Source organism: Cololabis saira, chromosome 9, assembly GCF_033807715.1.
Source record: "Cololabis saira isolate AMF1-May2022 chromosome 9, fColSai1.1, whole genome shotgun sequence".
NCBI lineage: Eukaryota > Metazoa > Chordata > Actinopteri > Beloniformes > Belonidae > Cololabis > Cololabis saira.
This window is the reverse complement of record NC_084595.1, coordinates 28,932,023-28,958,931: the sequence shown is the minus strand read 5'-3', so window position 1 is coordinate 28,958,931 and position 26,909 is coordinate 28,932,023. Positions and strand designations below refer to the sequence as shown.

The 26,909-nt window shown below is 43.1% G+C and overlaps 2 protein-coding genes across 2 annotated transcripts; both read left to right on the top strand.

Moving 5' to 3' along the window:
• The first annotated feature begins 1,236 nt into the window (after positions 1-1,236).
• On the top strand, positions 1,237-9,576 carry LOC133451050 (solute carrier family 2, facilitated glucose transporter member 11-like). The gene is made up of 12 exons (XM_061729979.1): positions 1,237-1,442; positions 4,554-4,652; positions 5,067-5,227; positions 5,316-5,440; positions 6,278-6,407; positions 6,533-6,681; positions 7,184-7,371; positions 7,476-7,586; positions 7,915-8,016; positions 8,178-8,253; positions 8,341-8,468; positions 8,583-9,576. The coding sequence occupies exons 1-12, from the start codon at positions 1,404-1,406 to the stop codon at positions 8,772-8,774; spliced, it is 1,500 nt and encodes a 499-aa protein (XP_061585963.1). The 5' UTR covers positions 1,237-1,403; the 3' UTR covers positions 8,775-9,576.
• A 4,230-nt stretch (positions 9,577-13,806) lies between these two features.
• On the top strand, positions 13,807-26,243 carry LOC133450458 (solute carrier family 2, facilitated glucose transporter member 11-like). Its single transcript, XM_061729107.1, has 12 exons — positions 13,807-13,913; positions 14,046-14,144; positions 14,706-14,866; positions 14,955-15,079; positions 15,861-15,990; positions 16,109-16,257; positions 16,502-16,689; positions 16,796-16,906; positions 23,309-23,410; positions 23,497-23,572; positions 23,665-23,792; positions 25,325-26,243. Exons 1-12 carry the CDS (start codon positions 13,842-13,844, stop codon positions 25,517-25,519), a joined length of 1,536 nt encoding a protein of 511 aa, XP_061585091.1. The 5' UTR covers positions 13,807-13,841; the 3' UTR covers positions 25,520-26,243.
• The last annotated feature ends 666 nt before the right edge of the window (positions 26,244-26,909 follow it).

Below are 26,909 nucleotides of genomic sequence, written 5' to 3'. Positions count from 1 at the left end.
TGTTTTTTAAATCACAGGTTGGCAAATTTGTTAACTTTCAAAGTGAATATTTAGGATGATTGTGAAATTAACAGTATAAATGTTCTTTATACTGTTATCAGGCAGCTACTACGGGACTTGCTGGTATGTGAAAATGTACCTGCGGTTTATTGCAAAACAACAAAATGCTTACATTTCAGCTCATATTCCACATGAACTGCAACCTACATTATGTTTCCTTTTACTTGTGATTCACAAGTAAAAGGAAGCAGATGTGAAGCAGATGTGAAGCAGATGTGCTTCACAAGTTGTGAAGCACATCTGCAATCTTTCTCTGATCAGACTTAACTAAACACTGTCTTGAAACTAAAACTGTTGTACAATACCAACATTTTTAAATTCTGCCCTGAGAATTGTTCTCATTTTGGCTCAAGAGACCAAATAGTACCAGAAACAAATTCTCAAGGGATACTGAACAATAATGGAAAAAAGCCCCTCGTTCTGATGAATGCATGTTGGTGAAACACAGACGATGTGGAAAGTTACTGTCTCATTTCTCATTTCTCATAAAGTCATCCAACCCCAGTCTTGTGACTTCATAGGGAATGGCATTGTGGACAACATGAACACAATGATGCTTTCATGTTTTGTTTCTGCTGCCATAGTAATACATTTGGTCTGAGTGAATGTGAAATTGGCTTTAATATAAATAATCACTGATAATAATATGAAATATCTACTACTGGTTCTTTTATTAACTACAGCTGAGTACTAAAATCAGTTAAAATCACCTTTTGAACATTTGTTCAAATGTAAAGTTTGAAAAATATTTCAATAGTGAGTATACAACAAAGGCAGGGTATTTGGCTTGTATTTGGGTCAGCAGCCTTCATGTTTTAAGGAGCTCAAGCTCAACAGCAGGAGGAATGTGCTTGAAGTTTAGCAGGCTGTCCTGGACACTGGAGGAGCTTCTAGCTTTTCTTCATTCCACCCTATTGCCTCTTCTTCTCATACTGCTCTGCTCGGCCTCCGATCAACAGCTCCCCATACCTGCTGGGTTGGTTTATTTACTTATAGTATCTAAAACCAGTGTCCTCTGCCATATCCTGGTATCCTTTTTTACCTGCTGCTTGTCCAGCTTGAAATTTTTTGTTTAACTTTCTGGATTTTGCACCTGTGTTCACCTGTTTTCTGAGAGAATGTACCTCTAACTGGATTTCTGTTTTGTTTTGTTTTTAACTCAGAATGGACTATACTTTGGTTTGCCTTTACCAATAAAACCTCCTGTAGCCTCATTCCTGCTTCTGCCTCTCTCATTCTGCGACTGGCCCTCTGGTTTGCGACACAGCCCCCCCAGCAGGAGCTAAGGTCTTACAGAGATCACCGATGCAATACTGAAACATTGTTGGGAGGCAGCTTTCAAGATGAGCCCAAATGAAGGATCGTCGGCAGTAAAGAAGGAGGTAAGTTAAAAATCAAGATCCACTTTTAGTTTCATCCTTCTGGATTTCAACATCTTTGATTTCAACATATTTTAATATCATTATGAGACAAATTTAATTGACCTCTTATTTATCTATAAGTGCTACATTGTGGCTCTTTTGAAAATTAGACGGCTATATTTTAATCGGTTTACAACAATGCATTTAGCAATTTTGCACGTTTTCACTTGTATCCCATAAACCTTTAGTGGAAACTTGTGCTTTTTGCTTTAGAAGCCCATTAGAGCCATTGACCGTGAGGGCTTAAATATGGCATAACATGCACAGCGGGTTATCTATAGTTTTGTGTAAAAGGCCTATTGTGGAACTGTGGAACAGCCTGCCGGAGGTTCTGAGAGGAGCTGGAAATGTGGACATTTTTAAACGTAGACTAAAAACTCATCTCTTTGGTCTGGCTTTTATGTAGCATCAAATTTTAGTTTTATTCTGTTTAACATTTTTTTAGAGGTATTTGTTTTATTTATTTATCTATTTCTTGTAATGTTTTTATTATTATTATATATATTATTATAGCCTTAATTCTTGAACTTTTATCATTATTTCATTTTAATTAATTATATTGTATGTCAGTGTGTATGGAGGATTTTTTGTGCCAAAATTAAATAAATAAAAATGTAAAACTGCATTTAATTAATTAATGACATATTTCATTCTAATTTTAATTAATTAATGACACATTTAATTAATTAATGATATATTTCATTCCCATTTTAATTAATTAATGATGTATTTATTTATTTATTTAATTTTGGCACAAAAAATCCTCCATAAGTGTGCATTGGTCTCCCAGTTTTTATTTTTGTTTTTATTATGCTTATTCTTCAGTCAAAATGTTAAGCACTTTGTATTTCATGTACCTGGATGAAAGGTGCTATACAAATGTATTGAACTTTGATTGATTGATTGATTGATTGATTGATTGATTGATTGATTGATTGATTGATTGATTGATTGATTTATTGATGTATTGATTGATTGATTGATTGATTGATTGATTGGTTGATTGATTGATTGATTGATTGATTGATTGATTGATTGATTGATCGATTGATTGATTGATTGATTGATTGATTGATTGATTGATTGATTGATTGATTGATTGATTGATTGATTGATTGATTGATTGATTGATTGATTGATTGATATTGTAGTGCGCAAATCAATAATTGTCTGTCCAAGTGTTAAAGAGAACAAAAGCAATCTCATTGTCAATGGTTCAAAGTTACTCGTCTACTATTTCCTGCAGAGGAAATCTTCACTAAAAGTTAACTCAAGTGCTGTTTTTCAATGGTTCAGAAATAATTAGGGTGAACAATAAACTAATTCTCTTGGTATTAAAGAAGAAAAAAAAGCGTCAAATGTGATTTGGGTTGCCAGGTTGCAAAAACCCCTTAAGTACATGTAATCCTAACAATTGGTGGAGCTTTGATTATTAGACTACAGCCTAATCATTCATGTTTCCTGTTAGGGTCTAAAATATTACCGTGGCTGCAGGACGACAGGTGATCCACAACAAACAAAAATGTGAATGACACTTGTCATAACCTTTTAATCGCCTGCACTCAGTAAATCAGGTCACGAGTTAATAGGTTAGTCAGTTCAGACTGTCAGTCATGCAGCATCTAAACACCTCCCTGACTGCACTTCAACAGCATTTTTACTGTTCATGGTTGTAAATGAGCAATAAAGACTTATATAGTTTTAACCTTTTGTGTCAGTATAGGCCTATTACATGAAGTCATATAATAAAGAATGAATGATTAATTTATGGGTTATGATTGGTTGGGGTGGGGGAGGTGGGTGGAGGGGGCTTAGGGAATTTATATTTATATAAAGAAATTGACGTGATGAATCTGCTTCTTAAATTAAATCAACATTTGCGTAACATGTGATGCTGTTACCTGGCGTGAAACATAGCTCTTCATTACATCCTTCTGATTTGTATGCCGTTAGTTGCCTTATCAGAATCAGAATCAGAATCAGAATCAGAATCAGAATCATCTTTATTGGCCAGGTTCGAACATTGTCCAACAAGGAATTTGACTCTGGTTATTTCGCTCTTTAGGCAGTAAATAAACAAATGTGGTACTTGTTGACATGTATACAAATAAACAACTAAGGTGCAGCAGTTTGAGGTAGAGAAAAATTACAGCTCTGAATAAAATAACATATACAATTATACGAAACAAATTATACAAAAAATACAAAAAAGTGAGAGGTGCAGCTGAGTGAGGCAGACATGATTATTATAAAGTGGAAGGTGCATCGTTACAGCATGTAATTGCTATTGTCAGCAGTTGCTATTGCTATTGTTATTTCACGTGATTGGTTGGTTTGTCTGAGACTCTATTAGTTGTGAGAGTTCATCACAGCAACAGCTTGGGGGAAGAAACTGTCCTTGTGTCTGGAGGTTTTAGCGTACAGTGCTCTGTAGCGCCGTCCAGAGGGCAGGAGTTCAACCAGACTGTGTTCTGGGTGTGAGGGGTCTGCAGAGATGCTACCTGCCCGTTTCCTGGTCCTGGACAGGTACAGGTCCTGGATACGTGGGAGGTTAGTCCCAATTACCCTCCTTGCAGACCTGATTGTCCGCTGCAGTCTTATTTCCCCTTAGATATGTTTTTGGAAACAGCTGCAGCTTTCTGAGTATTTGGATACAGTTATTATTTCATGTCATTGGGGTAAATGTGGACAGCCCCATTATTTAGCAGATTCTCCACACTCCACGCTCATATTCTGACAACAGATCAATTGTACTATCCTCGGCATAAATTCATCCTCCTGTCTGATTTAAGTTTACTGTTGAGAGGAAGCACTCATGTGAAGGACACTCCGTGAACAAATTACATAAAATACTGAATTTCTCGGCATCGACAAAATGCCAAAGGAATTTATGGATGAATACGAGCCTCAGCTCAGCTGAGGAATCAAAGACTCAAAGCGATTAAAGGTAGACTATGTGAATCTTTGCTGACCTCTGACGAAAACTGGATGTGCGGTGTGAACAAGCTTTCTAAGATTTTTCTGACACATATTGTTCTTAACCATTTCTCTGTTTGTGTGTTTTATTTGCAGTTTCCTAACAAATCGCTGCTATTGGCTGTGTTTGCCGCAGGTGTTGGGGGAACTTTTCAATATGGATATAACATATCAGTCATCAATGCTCCCACATCGGTAATGCTGCATCTCACTGTTAGGCTTATATCATCACGGAAGATTGTAGTTCTGGGGAGGATGTACTCAAATTCTGTATCAAGGGCACATTAAGTATTAGTAATTATCAGAAATCACCTAAAGTGAGTTCTGTGACATAAATCCACTTGAATGTTAGCCTATACTTGCCTGGGCATGTGCAGTCGCCCCACACAGCGCCAGTATAGTTCCTATTGAGCATAAAACAGATTTTAAATTATGTTGCAGGATAACACAAGGGCTTTAATAAAGCAGTATACGTTAAAATACAGTGCTGTATTTTTATGGACGCTGGATGAGTTAACATGCCATAAAACTGACTCACAGTTTGTCATCACAGTTTAATTTCACTGTGCCGAATTTTGTGCAACACACTGTGTTTTTCTTCCTCTCCAGCATGTTCAAGGCTTCATCAACAGCTCCTGGATTGAGCGCTACGAGACAGGAATATCCAAAGATGCCCTGACCCTCCTCTGGTCCACCATTGTGTCTATTTTCACCATAGGTGGACTTGTGGGAGTATCTATTGGCGGAACATTGTCTGTGAAGCTGGGGAGGTATGGACAAATTATGGGGGGGCTGTTTAACCTCTTGTTGTCTGTGTCGAAAATGTTGTCGTTTTTATATAAAATGTGGTTGTTTCAGGAAAAAGACACTGTTGACAAATAATATATTTGCATTATTGGCTGCTCTGCTGATGGGCCTGAGCTCTACTGCTGGCTTGTTTGAACTGATCATCGCTGGAAGACTGATGAGTGGAATAAATGCAGGTAAATACTTTATGAGCATATTCAAAGTTCTCACATTGATTTAAAGTAAATTCTAGATGCATTTGAACACTGACATAGTTGTTGTTATTTTAACTGTTTATGAAAACAGTTACAGTAAAGTGTAGACTTTCTACTTTAATTTGAGTGTATTTACATACAAATTGGGTTTTGTAGTGGCACCTGTTCAGTTTATAAAACCTTACTTTTTTCAGGAACCAAAGGCAATGTTCAACAGCTGTTTCATAAAAAAACCATATGGAATTAATGTATCTGTTAAGCAGCTAAAAGATGAGCCAGGAGTTGATTCAGAGCTGAATTTGCAGTAGAAAAACTGTTCCTATGAACCCATAAAATCCAGTCAAATGTGCTTTCAAGAGAAGTAAAACAGGGAATCCTGAAGCTGCAGAAACAAACGAAACACAGATGTATAACATGAACTTCAGTGGTAGTATAAACCGCCTGAGGATAAAAGGAACATGCTGCACAGCTTGCAATCATATAATGGCCTGGATGTAGTGTTCATAAAATCTTTGATGACCAACTGCTAAAAAAAAAAACACACATAGAAAACACAGAATGTGCATGATTTCCCCCTGTGTTTCTGATTAATGTAACAGATGACAGAAGCATTTGAATAAACTGAAAGGTTCCCAAACATATCTCTGGTTCATAATTTGTTGAGCTTACATGTTTACATGTAAGCTTACATGTTTAAAATAGTTAAAGTAACAAAACTGAATTAGTGTTCAAATAGTTCTGGATCTGATTTTGTGTAGAACAGGACATTGAAGGTCAAAGTTCTTCCAGTGTGCCTTTCACTGTTGTTGATTTTTGTAGGCATTGCCCTAAGCGTTCAGCCTCTGTATTTGGGAGAAATAGCTCCAACTGCCTTGCGCGGTGCCATGGGAATGGGAACTTCAATTTTCATCACTGGTGGGATCTTAACCGGACAAGTGATGGGCCTCAAGTAAATGCTGATGACTAAGTTCACAACAAGACTATGAAAGTTGCTTGCAGTACCATTGTGTTGTAACAAATTGCTGTTTTATTCAAAATTCATGCTGACCTGGTGACCCTTGTTTGATTAAACAGAGAACTCCTAGGAGAAGAACAGTACTGGCCGATTCTGCTCGCCACCACTTGTATACCAGCATTTCTCCAGCTCCTGATCCTGCCCTGGTTCCCAGAGAGCCCACGCTACCTCCTTATTGATAAAGGAGATTATGAAGGATGTAAAAAAGGTACATTTGCTTTGGAAATGTTGTTCAATAACTTGCAATTCAACATTCATGGAGCCAAAGCTTAAAACCAATTAACCTTTTTTTGGGGAACAGCTGTGACTCAGTGATTATTAATACGTGTTTCATCCTGTACACTAATGCACTCAGTATAAAGGATGAAAGGGAATCACTGTACAAATGTGTGTGTGTAAATGGTTGAGCGTGGCTTCCATCAGAAAGCTCTCAGCAAAGTAAAGAGGCTAGAGACATGCAATGTAAATGTAGCACACATCCCACTATCATCCATATTGCTGGGGTTGAGATATGTGCTTCTTGATTGGGGTCAGCTCAAGCCATGTGATCTAATTGTGATCATGGCACATTGGTATGAAAAGAAAGCTCTCTGACGTAGGAAACCTTCTGATCACACCGTGAAAGTCAAACCTCTGTAGCGTGATCAGATGAAAAGAACGGTGCCTACAGAAGATTTTAGTCAGTGCATCATGTGTTTTCTTGTGTGCAGCCTTGAGGCAGCTGCATGGTTTAGCCAACTCTGATGGTGCTCTGGAGGATATCCAGAAAGAAAAGGATAATTTAGTTGGTTTCCAGGCAAAGAAACCCTGGGAGCTCTTTGCTGATCGCAGTTTACGCTGGCAGGTTCTCACCATCATCCTTCTCAACTGTGCACAGCAGCTGAACGGCATCAATGCTGTATGTATGACAGCCTAACAATGACCACTTCAATGACTTTGCAAAATGTTGGAGTGTTTGTTTGTTTTGTTTTGTTAATTTGTCTCTTCTTACGTGTCTTGTAGATCTATTTTTATGCTGGCTATGTGTTTAAACAAACTGGTATTCCGGCTGACAAAATACCGTATGCAACTGTTGGCACAGGTGCCTGTGAATGCATCACTGCTTTAACATGTGTAAGTATTCGTTTCTCTTCATATATTTAAGTTTACTGATGCAATAAAGCCTCTATTTTCCCATAATGGCCAGACAACTCATACCCTTTTCATAACTAAATGAATAAAACTAAGAGTTGAGCAGCTATATTAAGGAAGAACAGTAAATTACTTCTGTCTCAACACCAAATAGATTTGCAGTTATCTCAATCCCAAATATCATTCAAAATGAGTGTATATATTTGTGGTTTTACACAAGACACATTGAATAAAGAGTCAGATTAAACCTCGACTCACGCGTTTGTCTGAGGAGTGGTTTTGGTCTTATGACATGCTGTGTGTCTCACAGGGTATGCTCATTGAATATTTAGGAAGGAAAGTGCTCATCACAGGAGGATACATACTAATGAGCATCTGCTGCATTTTATTCACGCTGACGCTCACTTTTCAGGTAATTAAACTTGAGATCAGATATTCAAAGCGTGTTTCGAGCATGTGTTAACATTTTCTCCATGTGATTTCTCTCTCTCTCTCTCTCTCTCTCTCTCTCTCTCTCTCTCTCTCTCTCTCTCTCTCTCTCTCTCTCTCTCTCTCTCTCTCTCTCTCTCTCAGGATGTCAGCCCAGTTTTCCCATACTTGAGCATGGCGTGTGTTTTTGCTTTCATCTTGAGCTTTGGTTTGGGGCCAGGTAAGTGACAAAATTAAAAACTGTTTCGTGCACTACTCTCAGCATTTATATCAATGGTTTATTTAATTGTTTTGTTCTTCTGTAAAGGGGGCGTGACAAACATCTTAACCACTGAGCTGTTCACGCAAACTGCCCGCCCTGCAGCCTTCATGATTGCAGGCTCAGTGAATTGGCTCAGCTTCTTCTTCATTGGCTTGGTCTTCCCATTTATTGTGGTAGGTTGTTATTTTCGAAAATAGTGTTGAAATAATTTATGAACACATTTTTTGATTAATAGACAAGCTTGCGTGTTTGCTGCACTGATGTTTCTCTTTTTTTTTTTTTTACAGCTCGGGCTGGGGCAGTACTGTTTCCTGGTCTTCTTGGTTGTTTGCTCTTTGGTGGTAATCTACATTTTGCTCGTGCTTCCTGAAACCAAGAACAAAAGCTTCATGGAAATCCAGAACGAGTTCCAGCCCCCAAACAAAAGAAAACTCACTTCTGATGGAGCAGGGACAGTGCTATTATCAACGTCCATATGAAATGTGCCAGTGTGGAGTTTACAATGTCAAGGGCCTTATCTCTTACTGTATTTATGGGAATTTATTGTCTACAAATCACACAATATAACAGCAGAATCATAATGAACTATACCGTGTACCAACATGCTGTCAGTGATGCGCTGTGTAGTTGTAGTTGCAAGTCTTTTATCTACAAACATACATATGAAGTTAACACATAAAATCTGGGCATATATTGTAAATATTGCTTTGTACTACCTCTATAAACGTATCTGCCATGACATTAAGACCACCTGACTAATAAGCCTTCCTCGTGTATAGCAGCTCTGAGCGTTGAGGCTGCACTGTTTTCATTGCTTAGTGGTGTTTCCAGGAGGCAGCCTCCGCAGGACAGTGGTATTCTGGGGGGGGTTGCCATTCTTCGAAAACATAGTGGGTGGTACCAACTGTCAAAGTAACGCCCATGTGAATGCCAGGATGTTTGTCAAGCAGAACAATCAAAAAGGTGGAACGCGACTGTCGGTGGTTTTAGTATTATGACTGATCAGGTGCTGAAATTTTTCACTGAAGATTAGTTGATGAAATATGTTTTTTAATTGATTTAAACAAGTTCAGAGTAAACTTTTGCATACCTCCGGGTCTCACCGACCTTTTAATTTTCCGGCCCTTCAGAGTCGCATGTGATCTGAAGGACAAAGGGTTCTTTCGTTGACTATATTTAGAGGAAAGGAGCATGCATTTGAGTATTTAGAGTGAGTAAGAGAGAAGTAGAACTGTTAACATGGATATACATATAAAGTACATCATGAAAGAATAATGTTGGGCAATGACAATACTTTTGCTGCTTGTTGTTTAGTAAATCATATAAGTCTTTTGTGGGATGTTTTTGGTTGCAAAGTCTTTCCAGATACTTTCAGATATCAAAATCATTCAAATATCCATGTTTTGATGGCATTTACAGTATGCTGTCACCGCTGTTATTTATGATGTATGATTTTCCACTTTTTTCTGTCTCTCCTTGAAATTAATAATGAAATCTTGTAAACATTCATGTTCATTCTCTTTCAAAGTTAGCTAGTTTACCTATACTTTCATCTTGTGACACATTTGAGCTTGAACCATTTGAAACAGGTCAGACTGAGCTGTTCACATTTGTACACACATGTTTAACATCTTCAGTCACATTGGTAACAATCCTAATTTTCTGCCATATTTGGCCTTTTTCCAAGTTTATAGTGGGTAATTCTGAAAAGAAATGTATCAATACTTAGGTTGATGGCTTAAAGTGGCACACTAGGTTTTAAAGTGTTTGAACTAATATATTTATACATTAAAACTGGGACAAATGTGTACTCTTTCACATATTAATGAACTGTGAATCACTGAACTTGAACTATGCGCCTCTAAGGTTACTTCCACATTGGTGCAGTTATCATTTGATAATTAGCAGCCAATAAGACACACTTGTACCTTAATGAAACTGCAAACACTAAGCTGGAGATGTAAATTGTCCTTGGTATGAGCTGTTATGTAGCCAAAGTCTGCATTTAATGACAGTAAATTCAAATAAAAGGTTATTACCAATGGTGTGTGCAACCTGTTTTCACTCATACATATAATAATGGATGGCTGTGTAATACATATTTTTGGTGGAATGATGTAAAATGATTTTTTTCCCTCTACTTGTATACTTGTGTAATTAACCATCAATTCAGTCAGTTACTCTTGGGAATGCTTCTTTTTGCCTATGAAGGACACACTGGGTCATTTTCTTCTTAACTGAATACTGCAGTATATAACAAAAATTAGCTTTTGTTTTTAGTTGTGGAGCATCTCTTATTTTCATGGTGACCAGGGTGATGCCTGTGTGTCATTGCCTGTAGTAGTAGTAGTAGTAGTGTTTATTTCGAATATGAATCATAAAAAAAAGAAAGAAATAAGACAATATTCTTAATATGAGACATAACAAAGTACATATTCGAAAGGGAGTGAGAAGAAGTAAAACTTATAAACTCTCACCCCCCTCACACACACACACACACATGTATACATAGGGACACATACTGCATATGTAAAAAAGTAACAGTGACACAAACATCTTTCTCAAAACATTGTAGGCCCCTTGGTATAATGTTGACACAAAGATGTGCCCACGGAAAGACAGACACAGTTTTACAAAATGGACATTGAGGACATTGAAGCAGGTTGAGGTGTCTTTACGTCTGGAAATACAGTATATGAGCCCTTCAGGTGGTTAGTAGAGAGGAGCAGATCCCCTGAACGGAGAATAAACAAAGAACGTTAGGAGACGAACAGGGGTTTTGGGGCAACTTGTTCCAGAAACTTCAGAGAAGCAGTCCTCGAGGTCTGTTCCACTATGGAAGAAGAGATTATACAAACAATAGTTTAATCCAGAATCCAAACTCTCCAAAAAAAACAGTCCTTTCTCCAAAAGAAAAGAAAAGCATATGATAAGTAAAGGCTAACTAGGAGGAGTGTGGAAGACAAACCAAGGACAGACACAGTTTACGCACAAAGAGATTAAGAATAACATATTCTCACAACTGGAAACACAGAGTGTAAGAACCCCTGGTACCGAGGACAGGTGGGTCTGCTGCTTAAGTAAGCAACAACACATGTGAAGGAGGTCAGTAATTAGAGTTATTCATCAGTGAGATGAGATCCCTTCAAGATCAGCTCGGAAAAGAAAATCCCAAAACCATGACACTGTGACGTTCTTTATAAAACACGGGACACACTGCTTTCCTTTGAGCCAGTGTTTCTCAGTCCTGGTTCTCGGGTACCCCCGCTCTGCATGTTTTAGATGTTTCCCTGCTCCAACAGACCTGGTTTATGTCAATGTGTCATTAACACACTTGTACAGATCAAGCTAGTAGGCTGATAAGGGGATCCATTCATCTGCATCAGGAGTGTTGGACAGAGAAAAGGACCACTATGGACTAATAGGACTAATAATGTTCATGTTGACCGCATGTGTCTGCCTCCTTCTTTATTAGCTCAACAACTACATATGTAATCAAAATTCAGTTCAGACTCACCTTAAGGAATTATATTTTCTTTCCATCTAAAACTCATTTAGCTTCCTTGTTTTGATAAGTTTGAGTCTTAGTTCTGCTTTGCTGCTTTTGTTAAACTTCAAACTTCAAACTTCAAACTTTATTTATTTATATAGCACCATTCATACATTAGGAATGCAACACATGGTGCTTTACAAGAAAAATAAAATAACAATCAAAAACACAATTTAAAACATCCTATACGACCCCACCCCCCACGCGCACACACACACACACACACACACACACACACACACACACACACACACACACACACACACACACACACACACACACACACAGTAAGTGGACCGGTGACATGGCTTAGCACTAACGATCCAGGTGAGGAAAACACTACTTATGGGTGGCCGTCCACACTGAGAAAATACTGTTTTGTGTTTAGCTGGTTTGCTTTATTTGTATTTTGAAAGGGTTTTCTCATATAGGTAATGTCTGACCAATTTTAATACTGAAAGACGTCTTGACTAGACCAACCCATAAATGCAAAAGGTGAAAAATTGTGGGTCATTAAGTTTTTCCATGAGTACAACTTTTAAAGTTTTCAGTCAAAAGTGAAAAAGTATTCCTCCCACTGAATCCTGTCTTGAAATTGTTAGGGACATAGAAAATCTAATATGTGCAACTGATAGAGATATAAGTTAGCTTTATTTTCCATATCAAATGTGAAACCTTGTGCTAATGTGGGTATTCAAAGCGTTTAGATGTGTTTCCTAATGATGGTGGGTTAAGGAGTTGCAGGACACAACAACCCCCCTTTTGTTTTAAGAAGAAAGCCAAGGGCCAAAAGCCTGGACCAAGTAGCAGATTTAAACAAAAAGAATGTTGAATTGTTTGCATTGATGACGAGGAATATGGATGAGACAGGTGTCAGCACTGTTCAGAAGCTAGCTAAGTTCAGTCATCTTTGCTGCTCTCAGTGGCATGTATGCATGTAATACAGATATTCAAAAATACATACCGACCTTATAGACCTGTATGCATCTCTCTCTCTCTCTCTCTCTCACTCAGTTATCACATGAGTAAGATATTACACACACATACACACAAAACATATTCTGTTCATCTCAACTCACATGTGGGTTCAGAGTGAAAACAAGCTTGTGGCTCCTGTTGAACTTTATTTCTTCCTGTTCCCTTGAGCGTGTAAGTAGATATGATACACTGGGATTCCTCATAAAGTACAGATGACAAAACAAAACATGACAGCTATTGTTTGCTTGAATAAAAAAGGGTAACAAATTAAAGGAAGAACACAAGGCCTAGAATCCTAAAGGGATCCGATGACTTTGATCCTTAACAAACTTTTAGATAAATCCTTTTGGAAAGCTTTCCTCATACTTTTTAATTCAATTCATTTCAATTCAGCTTTATTTATATTGCATTCAATCATTACAGATGACATCAAAGGCAAGAGACGAGTACAGTTCAACTTATTCCAAATTAGTCCTATTAATAAATAGCCCATTGAAAAATAGAAAATCCCCTTGCTAAGGAATGCAGCAGATTACACCAAGACTATGTTATGCAATGTGCACATATTGATGTGCCATAATGCACAATTCATGCAGACGCATCATAAATCCAATGATGCATGTCAACAAGAGCAATTTTGCATTTGATATTCCATAAATGTAATACACTGTTCAAAAGTACAGAGGAATTGATGGACATCTGGTAAATTTGATGAGGTATAGCAAATACAATCTGTTTTGCTATGAGACCTCTCTGAGTATGAATCTACACTAGATATATACTTTTCATCCTTAATAGCCTAATAAACTAAATACTGTATCCTATCTAAACTCACCCCAATCCCATTGAAAAGTGTATGAAGAAGGAATAATGCAGCTGACTCTTCCTACCCTCACAATAGATTGATTGTATTATCATCAGCATGAACTTGTCCCTCCGTGTAATCCATTTACTTTTGAGAGCATGCAGCAGGATGAAGGACGAGCGCACAGACTTACAGAAAAACAACAGCGACAAAATGTCAAAGGAATATTTGGATGAATCCGATCCTCTACTCACTAAAAGATTCAAATATTCGAAGCAGTCTAGGGTATGTGCATTTTGAGGAACTATGATTTGTGAAGAATGCTTGAATCTGTTGGCACAGAGTGATACAGCCTTCTGTGAATGATTTTATGGAGCAGTTTACTCTTAATAGTGTTGTTGTTTTTTTTTATTGCAGTTTCCAAACAAGTCGCTTCTGCTGGCTATGTTTGCTACATGCATAGGAGGAACCTTTCAGTGTGGATATAATATATCTGTCATCAATGCACCCACAGGGGTAAGAACTATGCCATGTCTCACTGGAATTATTCTGTGTCTGAGGAATGCAGCTAAGAAAAGGCTGATCAGATCAAGCTTGTCAGGATGATTTACTCTGTGGACCAGGGAAATATCAGAGATTACACAGGGAAGTTCTCGTGTTACCAGCATGCACAGCAGAGAGCCTGTGATAATGATAAAGGAGTCTATACCTGTCTTTTGTTTGTGATTGGTGGGGACACCTGCAGACCCTCGGTCCCTGCATTTTAGCCTCCCTTGTAAGCACAGTTGTCTGTCTGAATGATAGCTGCTGGTCCCATGATGAGTCCTACCTCTCACCTGATAACAGCTGGGATATTCTCCAACCTGACTTCAACCCTCAACAGCATGAAGTGCATATAGAAAGTTAATGAATGATAGTTGTTATAATGTAACTCTGAGATGTTCCACAACTTGGTTGCATGACTGAACTGGTACAGATATACGAATCTTAAGCAAAGTTACCACACAGTATTTTTCATTAGATCTACTACTTTCTAACATTATTATTTTTTAAATCTCCTTCATCTTTGATATTCAGTATGTGCAAGATTTCATCAATAACACCTGGATCGACCGCTACAGAACAGAGATTTCAGAAAATGCTCTCATACTCCTCTGGTCCACTTTCGCATCCATGTTCAGTGTAGGAGGACTTGTTGGAGTATCCATCGGCGGGACATTGTCTGTGAAGCTGGGGAGGTATGGACAAAGAAATCAATTAAAAAAAGAACACATACTGAGTAAAATGTTGCATCAAAGATTTGACATTTTGATGTGATTGTTCCAGGAAAGGGACTGTTCTGGCCAATAACATATTTGCAATACTGGGTGCTCTGCTGTTGGGCCTGAGCTCATCTGCAGGATTATTTGAGTTGCTAATCGTTGGACGTCTTCTTTGTGGGATAAATGCAGGTGAAGTTTTTTTATCTTGAACTTTACACACTGCTTGAACCCCTGAGGAAAGCAAATCATTATTCCAATCTGTTTACTCCTTTTGGTTACTGAATGCTTATAGTAGTCCTGAGGTCTGTCTTATTGCATAATTCTACATTTTACTACATTAGGACATCAGACGCTAATTTCTTGTCACTTATTGCACAAATGCATTGCTGTTATGACGTATTACGCTATTTCAAGGAATGATATTGTGCATATTACAGTAATTGTATCTATTAGGAAAGCAGAGCTGGCTATCAAATTGAATTGCCCATTCAGGATAAATAAAGTTTATGAAGTGAGGTGAATGTTTAGGACATTTCAACAAGGTTTTATGGTTGAATATTTTGTTCTAATATCCTTTTAAACACTAATTTGTGAAAATTGGCACAAGAAAATAACTTTTAATTATCAATGTTAATTACTTGTGAAAATTTTGCTGAGTGAGCAAATGTAATCAAACACATTGAAAGTATAATATAAACACAGTCAAGTATACGAGGATTAGTCGTGGCCATTGAACGGTACTGAATGGCCTTTGTTCATTCTCTTGAACAAAGAGGAATAAAAACAACAAAGGAGTTAAATTTAACAACTGCTGTTCATTTGTTAGGTAAAAATACTAAATTAGCTACCTGATAATATTGTCTATTTGATTATTATTTTGTCATATGTCAGGGCACTCCATTGAAGTTTCCTTATTTCCTTGAAGGTCAAACTTTGAAAAGTTATTTTTTCTGTCTCTCCTTTTGTCTAGGCATTGGTTTATGTGTTGAGCCCATGTTTTTGGGTGAAATAGCTCCAACTGCCCTGCGTGGAGCCATGGGAATGGGAGTCTCGGTTTACCTCACCCTTGGGATCTTGGTTGGACAAGTGATGGGTCTCAAGTGAATGCCGACCACTGAACTCACACCACAGCTATCAGAATTACTTCTCATGCAAAGTGATAGTTTGCTTCCTAAGTGAAGAAGCGTCCTGATCTTGCACCCTTGTGTGATTATTCAGAGAACTCCTGGGTGGAGAAGAATACTGGCCTATTCTGCTCGCCAGCACTTGCATCCCAGCATTTATCCAGCTCTTGACCCTTCCCTGGTTCCCAGAGAGCCCACGCTACCTGCTTATTGACAAAGGAGACGAGGAGGCATGTAAAATAGGTAAAATTGCATTGCAAGTGTTGCTGCATTACTTACATTGCAAAATCAATGGGACTTTTGCCTGCAGAGATCAATTTAGAGCATGTGACAGTGTTGCTAAAAGCACATATTATCATAAGGTTATGAAAAGAAAAGGACTAGATACATAACATTAGGATTCTGAAAAAAAGAAAAAGAAAGCCTGTAGGAGTTTGACCACATGAGACAGAAGTGTGTGCAGAAGATCTCTTTTTTTTCTCTGCAGCCTTGAAGCAGCTGCACAATTCAGATGACTGGGAGGATGCTCTGGATGATATCCAGAGAGAGAGGGATAATTTGGTTGGTTTCCAGGCAAAGAAACCCTGGGAGCTATTTGCTGATCGCAGTTTACGCTGGCAGGTTCTCACCATCATCATTCTCAACTGTGCACAGCAGCTGAACGGCATCAATGCTGTATGTATGACTTACCTCAATGTGACAAAGGAGAGAAAGAGCTTTTAAAATATATGACTTCATATTTCTATTTCTAATTCAGTGTCTTTCTCTTTATTCACTCTAGATATACTTTTACACAGATTACATATTCCAACAATCAGGTATTCCTGCTGATAAAATACCGTATGCAGTTGTTGGCACGGGTGCCTGTGAATGCCTCACTGCTTTGACATGTGTACGTATTAGTTTCTATTAGTTTGCAACATTTCTGTTTTTTTTTGCTGCCCCGCAAACAAATGAATAGTAATCCTAAAGGTGATTCACACGAGGCGTAAACTCAGTGAGACACTTTCAACAGTTTAACTCGAAAGTTACGCCTGTAACTACGGTTCTATGAGTCCCGGATGACCGCCAGGCGGTGCTGTAAGCACTGGATATCTCCCCTCGCGCATGCGCATGTCGAGTACAATACCAACAATGTCACGTCACCCGTGACCCCTGCATGACCCCCGGAAGGGGTATATCTTCCGGGGTCAAGCATGGGATCGGCTCCTAGAATCTTCTCGCGAGAGCACGAGGATTCGGAGTGACCGGCAGGCCTGGCGGTCATCCGGGACTCATAGAACCGTAGTTACAGGCGTAACTTTCGTTCTATTTCGTCCCTACTGACCGCCAGGCGGTGCTGTAAGCACTGGATGACGAATACCAACAATGTCACATAGAATCCCGGTCACATACCTCACTGATCAGGGGCAGAAGGACCCGGGAGTAGAACCACGGCCAATGGTTGGGGAGTGGCGACATTGATCCGGTAAAACCTGGAGAACGTGTCCGGCGACGTCCATGAAGCCGCTGTGCAGATGTCCTCCAGAGGCACCCCCTTCAGGGCAGCCCAAGAAGCTGCAACGCTTCTGGTCGAGTGGCACCTCACCCCCACTGGTAAGGGGCGGCCACTGGCCCTGTAGGCGTGCTCGATGGTGTCCACCACCCAGTGGGACAGGCGCTGTCTAGAAATAGCGCGCCCCCTGTTAGGGCCACCATGACAGATAAAAAGCTGCTCCGACCGTCGCACAGGCGCGGTGGCAGCAACATAAGCAGTAAGGGCCCGTACGGGGCACAAAGGGCTTGGCCCACCCCCCGCAGGCTCGGGGTCGAACCGGGCAAGCTGGATAGGCCGATTAGCATGATCGCGTGGCAGGACCTTGGGCAGGAACGCCACGTTCGGCCACAACGTAACCCCTGAGCCATCCGGGTTCCACCTCAGGCAGTACCCGCTGACTGACAGGGCATGTAACTCACTGACTCGCTTTGCTGACGTCATAGCGAGGAGAAAAGCCGTCTTCATAGAAAGACACTTCAGGTCCACCTGGGCCAAGGGCTCAAAAGGTGGAGAAGAGAGGGCACCTAGTACCATAGACAGGTCCCACACCGGGGCCCTTGGGGTCCTCGGGGGGCGCAGCCTCAGAGCCCCCCTAAGAAAGAGAGAAACCAGCCGGTGGCACCCCACGGTGGCATTCTCGACCAGGGCATGTCGTGATGAAATGGCCGCCACGTACACCCGTAAGGTGGACTGAGCACGGCCATCATTCAGGAGGGACTGAAGGAACTCCAGGATCGTGGCCACAGGGCAAAGCATAGGGTCCTCTGCCCTGTCCGCACACCAGGCAGAGAATCTCCTCCACTTGCACTCATACTGGAGGCGGGTGGAGGGCGCACGAGCGTTCAAGATGGTAGCCCTGACGGGCTCAGTACAGCTTGACACTAACGGGTCGGGCCCTGCAGTGGCCAGACCCAGAGTTGAAGGCGACGGGGGTCGGGATGCCAAATCCGACCCCCCAGCTGGGACAGAAGGTCCCTCCGGTCGGGTAGGCGCCATGGCGTGCCGCAGCAGAGCCTCCGGAGTAGTGGGAACCACGGTCTCCCCGGCCAGAAGGGGGCCACCAAGAGGAGCCTGTGACCTCTCTGGAGGACCCTCTGCAACGCCGGAAGGATTAAAGGTAGTGGGGGGAACGCGTACAGGAGCCCGTCGGGCCACTCGTGCCCTAGGGCATCCTGACCCAGAGGACTGGTCTCCTCTGTCCAGGAGAACCAGAGGGGGCAGTGAGCCGAGACGCCCGAGGCGAAGAGGTCCACCACCGCTCTGCCGAAGAGGACCCAAATCATCCCCACTACCTCCGGATGAAGCCGCCACTCTCCTGGGGGAGGCTTGTGTCGGGACAGGAAGTCTGCCACCTGATTCCTGACCCCTGGCAGGTATATCGCCCGCAGGCTGAGGAGGCGAGGAGCGGCCCACGTCAGAAGGCCCCGGGACACCTGCAGCAGCTGTGCAGACCCGGTGCCCCCCTGGTGGTTGATCTGGGAGACAGTGGACACATTGTCCGACCGAACCAGTACGTGCCTCCCCCATAGGTGAGGTAAAAAGTGCTCGAGTGCTCGGTGTACAGCACGGAGCTCCAGCACATTGATGTGGCGTGTGCGGTCCTGCGCAGACCACTGCCCTTGGGCAGGCCTGCCGCGCCAAACAGCACCCCACCCCGAGAGGGAGGCATCTGCGGTGACAGTCTCCCGGAAGGAGGTGATAGTGCCCAAGGGCACACCCCCCAGCAGGAATGCCCCGTCTTTCCAGGGTGCCAGGGCATGGACACACACCCGCGACACCCTGACTAGCCTGTGCCTGTGCCTTTCGGCATCCAGGCGAAGGCTGTTCAGCCACATCTGCAGGGGGCGTAGCCTCAGCAGGCCCAAAGGCACAACAGCCGAGGCGGCTGTTAATCTGCCCAAAAGCTGCAGGAACTGGAGGTAAGGCAGCCGTCTGCCTGAATCGGGGGAGGAGCCGCAGGATGTCGCTCACACGCCGCGGTGAGAGACAGGCCCTCATGGTCACCGAGTCGAGTACCAATCCTAAGTAGGCGACTCGCTGGGAGGGAGCCAGACAGCTCTTCCCTCTGTTCACTGTGAGCCCTAGTTTGGCCACATGCGACAAAAGGAGGGCCGTGTCTGCCACCACTTGTTCTCGGGACGGCGCGCATATCAGCCAGTCGTCCAGGTACGGCAGAACCTTCATACCCTGTGCCTGCAGGGGAGCGAGGGCTGCCGCCACGCACCTGGTGAAAACTCTTGGGGACAGGGAGAGCCCGAACGGGAGCACCCTGAACTGGTAATGGCGGTCCTGATAGGCGAACCTCAGGAACCGCTGGTGCTGTGCCGCAATCGGCACGTGAAAGTAAGCGTCCTGTAGATCTACCGTCGTAAACCACTCCCCCTGACCGACCGCACGCAGAACATCTGCTGTGGTCAGCATCCGGAAGGGCAGGGCCTTCATGTACCCGTTGAGGCCTCTCAGGTCCAAGATGGGACGAAGGCCGCCGTCTTTCTTGCTGACGAGAAAGTAGGTTGAGTAGAACCCCTGGGGCTGCAGCAGGGGGTCTACCGGCACAATGGCGCCCTTGGCCAGCAGGACGGACAACTCCTGAGTCAGAGCCAGAATGTTCGCCGGGTCTCTGATGACGGTCATCTTGACCCGGCCGGAGGTAGGGGGCCGGTGTCGGAACTGCAGTACGTACCCGTGGGTTAAGGTGGAAATTACCCAGGGGTCCGACGAGCAGGCAGCCCAGTGACTGAGCTGCTGCCGGGAAAAGCAGCCGACGACCGGCCCCGTGGCCCTAGCGCCGTCTCCCCCGGCCTCTGGACGTGCCGGGGGGGCGATGGTCGAGGCCAACACCCCGACGCTGCTGGGGCGGTCCGCGCACAGGGGGGCGAAACCCCCCGGCAGGCTGTCCAACGGGCCGTTGGGAGCTGCGCTGGCTCCTGCGGGCAGGAGGCTGGGGGCGACGTCCAGGGGCGGACGAAGGGCCCCTCGGTGTACTGGAAGCGGGCGCCCTCCTGTGAAGGTGCACCAGTCGCTGCCTGGTCTCATCGGCCAGGGCGGTGCGGTTCAGAGCTTCCAGGGCAGTTGCCCCAAACAGCTCCCCCGGTTCTGCCGGTGCCTGACGAAGAACCCTACGAGCAGTCTCTGTCAGGGGTGACTGCGCCAGCCAGACATGACGGCGCGTGTGCACCAGGGTGGACATCAGCCGCCCCAGTTCCCTCGTCTGGGAGGCAAAAGCCTGTAGGGACACATCACACAAGTCCCGTGTGGAATCATCCACCTGTGCATCCTGCAGGGAGGTGGAGAGGGCCAGTAGCAGATGAGAAAGGGTGTTCCCCAGCCGGCCGATGCGCGCCGCTGTTTCATAAGCCCTACAAATATGCCCATCAGTAACCCTACACTGGGTAGAGGGGCACTTGGGATCTGGCTTCAGAGCCTCATCAGGAGCCACTATCAGTGCTGCAATGGAGGGCTCGAAGGGGGGCATGTGGTGGAGACCAGCCACTGCAGCGTCCTCCATCGCCGTCAGAGCACGGTCATCAGCTGTTAGCCTGGAGAGGGCTGTGACATCTCTCCAGCATGAGTGCAGCTCCCTCAAAAAATCCGACGAAGGCGGAATGGTGAATTCCACCGGAGAAGGATTGCGCCTGTGGAAGGCGCTAGAGGCCACCTCCGCACGCGGTGCATCCAGCTGCAAGTGTGCCAGGGCAGTGCGGATAATGCTCTGCACGGAGGAACAAACCGTCCCCTCCCGAGAGCTCTGGGCAGATGAGTGCGAGGAGAACCCCGAGCGCTGTGAGGCCGGGTCCCCTGATGACACGTTGAACTGGCTCGCCGAGGCTGCAATGGAGATTGCGTCCTCTGGCAGCGGCGGTGGCGACCCCAGAGCAAACTCTGGCACGGCAGGTTCCACCTGGCCAGTACCAGGTTGCAGATTGAGGAGGAGCGCCTTCATCTGCTCCATGTCGGCAGCCAAGCGATCTACCTTCGAGGAGAGCTGGCTCGTCATCCGCCGTCGTTTGGGGGCCCCCACCACTCTCTTCGCCGATCGCTTCAGCGAAGACCCCGGCTGGGATGAGGGGAGGCTAGCCGACGGCCCCGGCTGCTCAGGGCCCAGGCATGACACGCAGAGGTCCTGGTCAACCGCAGGATCCAGGGAGGCCATGCACCCTGGGCATGAACGCTCCATCACAGGGACCGGTGGGAGAGGGAGCGGACACGCTGCCGTCACCACGGATGTGCTGGCAGGAGAGAGGAGCGGACACGCTGCCGTCCACACGAATGTGTCGGTGGGAGCGGTCACGCTGCCGTCACCACGGATGTGCCGGTGGGAGAGGGGAGCGGACGCGCTGCAGTCACCACGTAGGTGTCGGTGGGAGAGGGGAGCGGAAACGCTGCCGTCACCACAGCGAGCACGCTGCCGTCACCACCAATATGAAGGCGGGAGAGGGGAGGGCCACGCTACCGTCAGCACGGATGTGTCAGTGGGAGAGGGGAGCGGAAACGCTGCCGTCACCACAGCGAGCACGCTGCCGTCACCACCGATATGCAGGTGGGAGAGGGGAGCAGCCACGCTACCGTCAATACGGGTGTGTCAGTGGGAGAGGGGAGCGGAAACGCTGCCGTCACCACAGCGAGCACGCTGCCGTCACCACCGATATGCAGGTGGGAGAGGGGAGCAGCCACGCTACCGTCAATATGGGTGTGTCAGTGGGAGAGGGGAGCGGAAACGCTGCCGTCACCACAGCGAGCACGCTGCCGTCACCGCCAATATGCCGGCGGGAGAGGGGAGGGCCACGCTGCCGTCACCACGGCTATGAGAAAAGGCAAAAAAGGCTGTTCTTTTCCTTTCTTATATTATTATTTTTTTTTTAAAGAAAAAATAATCTGCAAGGAAAAAAATAATGTTGTCACTTTAATAAAGTGGGAGAGGGAGCGAAACGCTGCCGTCACCACAAGTGTGCCGGTGGGAGAGGGGCGTGGCCTTCACCACGGCTGTAAGGACAAAAAAAGGTGTTTTTTTTTTTTTTTTTAGAAAAAAAAAAAAAATAATAATCCTTTTCTGTCTTCTTTTTTTTTTTTTTTTTTTTGCAGAAAAAATAACTGCACAGAATAATATTCAGGTGTCGGGCGCAGCCTACAGCTTACCTTCTGCCAGCTGGCCCAGGGGGGCGGGGCGGGGAGACGCCGCCGCCGCCGCAACGAACACCAATAAATACCGCGTGGCCACAGCCTCTCGGAGGACGACAGAGATCGTTACTCCTACCTTACGGCACGAAGCTGCACAGAGGCCGGCGGTTGTAGGGAGGAAAGGAAGAAGCTTTTAACCAGCCTTCTATTTCCGTCCTGTACTTCAGCGCGATGCGAGAAGAATGAGGAGCCGATCCCATGCTTGACCCCGGAAGATATACCCCTTCCGGGGGTCATGCAGGGGTCACGGGTGACGTGACATTGTTGGTATTGTACTCGACATGCGCATGCGCGAGGGGAGATATCCAGTGCTTACAGCACCGCCTGGCGGTCAGTAGGGACGAAATAGAACTAACAGTTTAACTCTAACTCTCTAAAAACTCCCTCTTTTTTTAACTCATTTGGAAAAAAAATAAAACCCAGTAAACAGATTTTTTTTTAAATGATAATGTGTGATATAACTTCAAATAGAGTATGTGGATAGAGCATAAAATGGGATTCCATGTGATCGACCCAACAACAGTCCATGAAAGGTCCAGAGAGTGTCTTTGGTCTTGTGACACGCTGTTTGTTTCACAGGGTTTCCTCATTGAATCTCTGGGGAGGAAAATGCTCATCGCAGGAGGGTATATACTGATGAGTATTTGCTGCATTTTATTCACCATTACACTGGCTTTTCAGGTAAAAGTCTGAAAACTTAAAATCAGGCATTAAAACTGTATTTCTGACTTGTGACTTTTCTGACTTTTTTTTTCACTCCCTTTCAGGATGCCAGCCCTGTTGTTCCATACTTGAGTGTAGTCTGTGTCTTTGCTTTTGTCTTGAGTTTTGGCTTAGGCCCAGGTAGGTGATGAGTGTAGAAATACCCCCACCCCCACCACACACCCCATTTAATACAACAATTATTTCTGCCTTTTCATTTTACTTCTATTAAGGCGGTGTGACCAACATCTTAACTACCGAGCTGTTCACCCAGACTGCCCGCCCTGCAGCCTTCATGATTGGGGGATCTGTGAATTGGCTCAGCTTTTCCCTTATTGGCTTGGTCTTCCCGTTCATTGTGGTAGGTGTTCAGTCCTACTGAGAAGATCTTCACTTAGAAATGTTTTGTCACTCCTTGCATATTCATTCTCAAATGAAAAAGTAAGTGCACCCCACCCAGTGGAAATTTCTGTCTTTTAAGGCACGCAGCTGTTGTACAAATTATCTTTGAGATAGACCTCATTAAAATAAACAGTTATGTTGAAAATCATGAAATACAGACTGAGCTTGTTCAATAGTTAAATCAACAATGATGTTCTGCAATGCCATTCAGTGCTGTTCAAAAATAATTTATTGAATTGAAATGAAATTATGAAGTCAGTCCTGGCATTAATTTCAAATGTAGGCCACTTTGTAATGATTATTGTTTTTGGGGATACATGTTGTTCATCAGAATGATTAGGCTCCAACTATTAAACCAGCAACCTTATTCTTAAGACATTTGCTTTATACATCTTGTGGTTTGTCCATTGTGCTTCCCTGATCTGTATAAACAGAAGAGGCTTTCTTCTGGGAACCTTTCCAAACAAACCATACTTGTTCAAACTTCCTCTTCCTCTAACCCGCCAAAAAACAAAGGAAACTTCTATTCACTAACTGCTATTACTACTACAACAAAGAATAACAACTCGTTCCTCGTGTAGCTCCTTCCAATAATGTTTGCTTTGACTGCTACAGGGAAATGTTAGTGAAGAATTGTTCCAGAAAGTGATGCATAAGCCCGGGATCAGATCGATTATGATGTCAGTCTCTCATCCTCAGTCTTAAGCTGCCACTGAACGCCAAGGCAGCACTCTTCAGGTTATTCAGTGCCTCGCTGTACTAAAGCAAACTTTGGGGTTCCAAAAGGTCATCATAGGAAGACTGAAAAACTCCACATCTGTGGCAAATCTCCAAGCACACATTTAACGTCATCCAGACATGCAAGTGTGGGAAATGTCTTTCACATGTACTGCCATATAATGCAAATACAAGGGCATACACATCCAATTCAACACTTTCCCACTGTTTCTCTCTGCTTGTGGGTTATGGTTAAAGTGGTTCAATTCAATTCAATTTCATTTTATTGTCCCCCAGAGGGGAAATTCGCTTTACAGGGGGGGGTAAAACCAAAAAACATAAAACATAAAAGGCACAAAAACACAGAGCACATTCACGCAGCGAGTGGTATTCACTTTAATGGGTTAGATAGGAGCCATTTAACTGGAATCAAGTCCGAAGATTTTGTAATCTTGGCCTGTTTGAAAGACTTTGACTTGTTCAATATAATTTTTTTAATCTGATGCCTATCCGAGTTCCTGCTTAGGAACCGTATATTACTGTAACATGTAACATGTGCCTCATCTTTTGTTTATTCATCGAAATCACGAAAATGACAAGACCTTTAACAAAAGATTTTGTTTAAACAGTGAAAAATTTTAGTTGATTAAAAAATGTTTATAAAATAAACAATTTACATTGTTTTGTTTTCCTTTTTCTTCACAATATTAGCAAATAAACAAGCAAGCTTTTGTATTAGAAAGGCTCAGCCTTACTTCTATCTCTTTTTCACAGATCGAGCTGCAACATTATTGTTTCCTGGTGTTCTGCTTCGTCTGCATTACTGTGGCATCGTACATCGTGTTCGTTGTCCCTGAAACCAAGAACAAAAGCTTCGTGGAGATCCAGGACGAGTTTGAATCCTCCAGGAAGAGAAAAGACAGCAGCTCTGAAAAAACAGGGGCATTACTCCTGTCAACTTGTTTATGAAATGCACCTGAGTCCTCAATATTTCCACAAAGATGAGCAATAAGGTTTTTCCTTAGTAACATAGTTTGATAAAGAATTGTGCACAACGTTTATGAGCTTTAGGAGATTGGTTTGTTGTTGTCTGTTTAAATGGTCTGTAAACATGAGCTGATGTGATTAATGTATAACAGTATTTTGAATGGTAGTTTGAACAACAGGCCTTATAAATAAAGGTTGTCCTATTGAGTCTTTTCCAATAGTGATCATTTTGGGTGGAAAAAGCGAACTTTGCATCCTGTTTAATCTTTTTTTTTTCTTTTTCTGGGGTATGAGCCACACTTGTTTTAAAGAAACGGAAAAGAAAAGAGTAGTAGCAATAGTAACAACAGTGAATAGGAATGTACTAGATCTAGAGACTTTGGATAAACTACCCCTCAGGACTTACAGGTTTCCTGAACAAGATCTAACACAACATTAGTTTGAGTACATGTACTGATGATAAGATAAAAACTCTGAGATGAACTGAATTAAAAGTTGTTTGACACAAATTCCCAACTTGTTAGTGGCATTTATCCATTTTCTATATCAATTTACAGTAATCCTGTACAGGGTCGCGGGGGTCTGCTGGAGTCTATCACAGCTCATTACAGGAGAAAGGCCGGGGTCTTGTTTGTGGCATACTCTGTAGAATTTTATTTGTACCAAAAATGAAAGTAATCTCATCAAGATTAAAATTTGCTCAGTAACCAAAGACTACTCAGTTTTCTGTTGGCATGTTGAACTAACTTATTTGATTAATTTTGCTGCCACCTGACCTCAACATTTAATACAGCAGCCATGAGACAACTGTGATGCGATTAATTTCTGTCTTTTAATAAAATTATTGTTATTGCCCACGATATGATACCTGTGTGTGTGTGTGTGTGTGTGTGTGTGTGTGTGTGTGTGTGTGTGTGTGTGTGTGTGTGTGTGTGTGTGTGTGTGTGTGTGTGTGTGTGTGTGTGTGTGTGTGTGTGTGTGTGTGTGTCAGAGCAAAAGTAAATAACAGAAACAAACCGTGGTTGCTCCTCTTCTTATTTGCTGTTCAGTATGTATTCACATGCACCTTGATGCTTTTACACACATGTAAATGTATTTGAAAGAGCAGGCTACCACCACATATTACATTTATTGTCTTTTATCTTTCCAAGCTCCAAAAACAGTATCCTTGTGTTGCAACATACAATCTCAGGTTACAATTTACCCACAATGACCAAGACAAAATGAGAAGTTAAATTTTGACAGGGGGGCTCAACGATAAAGTAATGAACATTTTTTTTCTAATTTTGTTTGGGGGGTAAGATAAGAGATAAGATAATCCTTTATTTTCTCCCTCAGTGGGGAAACTTATTTTGTTGGCAGCAGTACACTT

Coding starts and splice junctions, on each gene's coding strand:
- LOC133451050 (XM_061729979.1), top strand. CDS start 1,404: ATGAGCCCAAATGAAGGATCGTCGGCAGTAAAGAAGGAG. Junction 5,441..6,277: donor GATGAGTGGAATAAATGCAG/GTAAATACTTTA, acceptor TGATTTTTGTAG/GCATTGCCCTAAGCGTTCAG. Junction 7,372..7,475: donor AGCTGAACGGCATCAATGCT/GTATGTATGACA, acceptor CGTGTCTTGTAG/ATCTATTTTTATGCTGGCTA.
- LOC133450458 (XM_061729107.1), top strand. CDS start 13,842: ATGTCAAAGGAATATTTGGATGAATCCGATCCTCTACTCACTAAAAGA. Junction 16,907..23,308: donor GCCTCACTGCTTTGACATGT/GTACGTATTAGT, acceptor TTTGTTTCACAG/GGTTTCCTCATTGAATCTCT. Junction 23,411..23,496: donor CCATTACACTGGCTTTTCAG/GTAAAAGTCTGA, acceptor ACTCCCTTTCAG/GATGCCAGCCCTGTTGTTCC.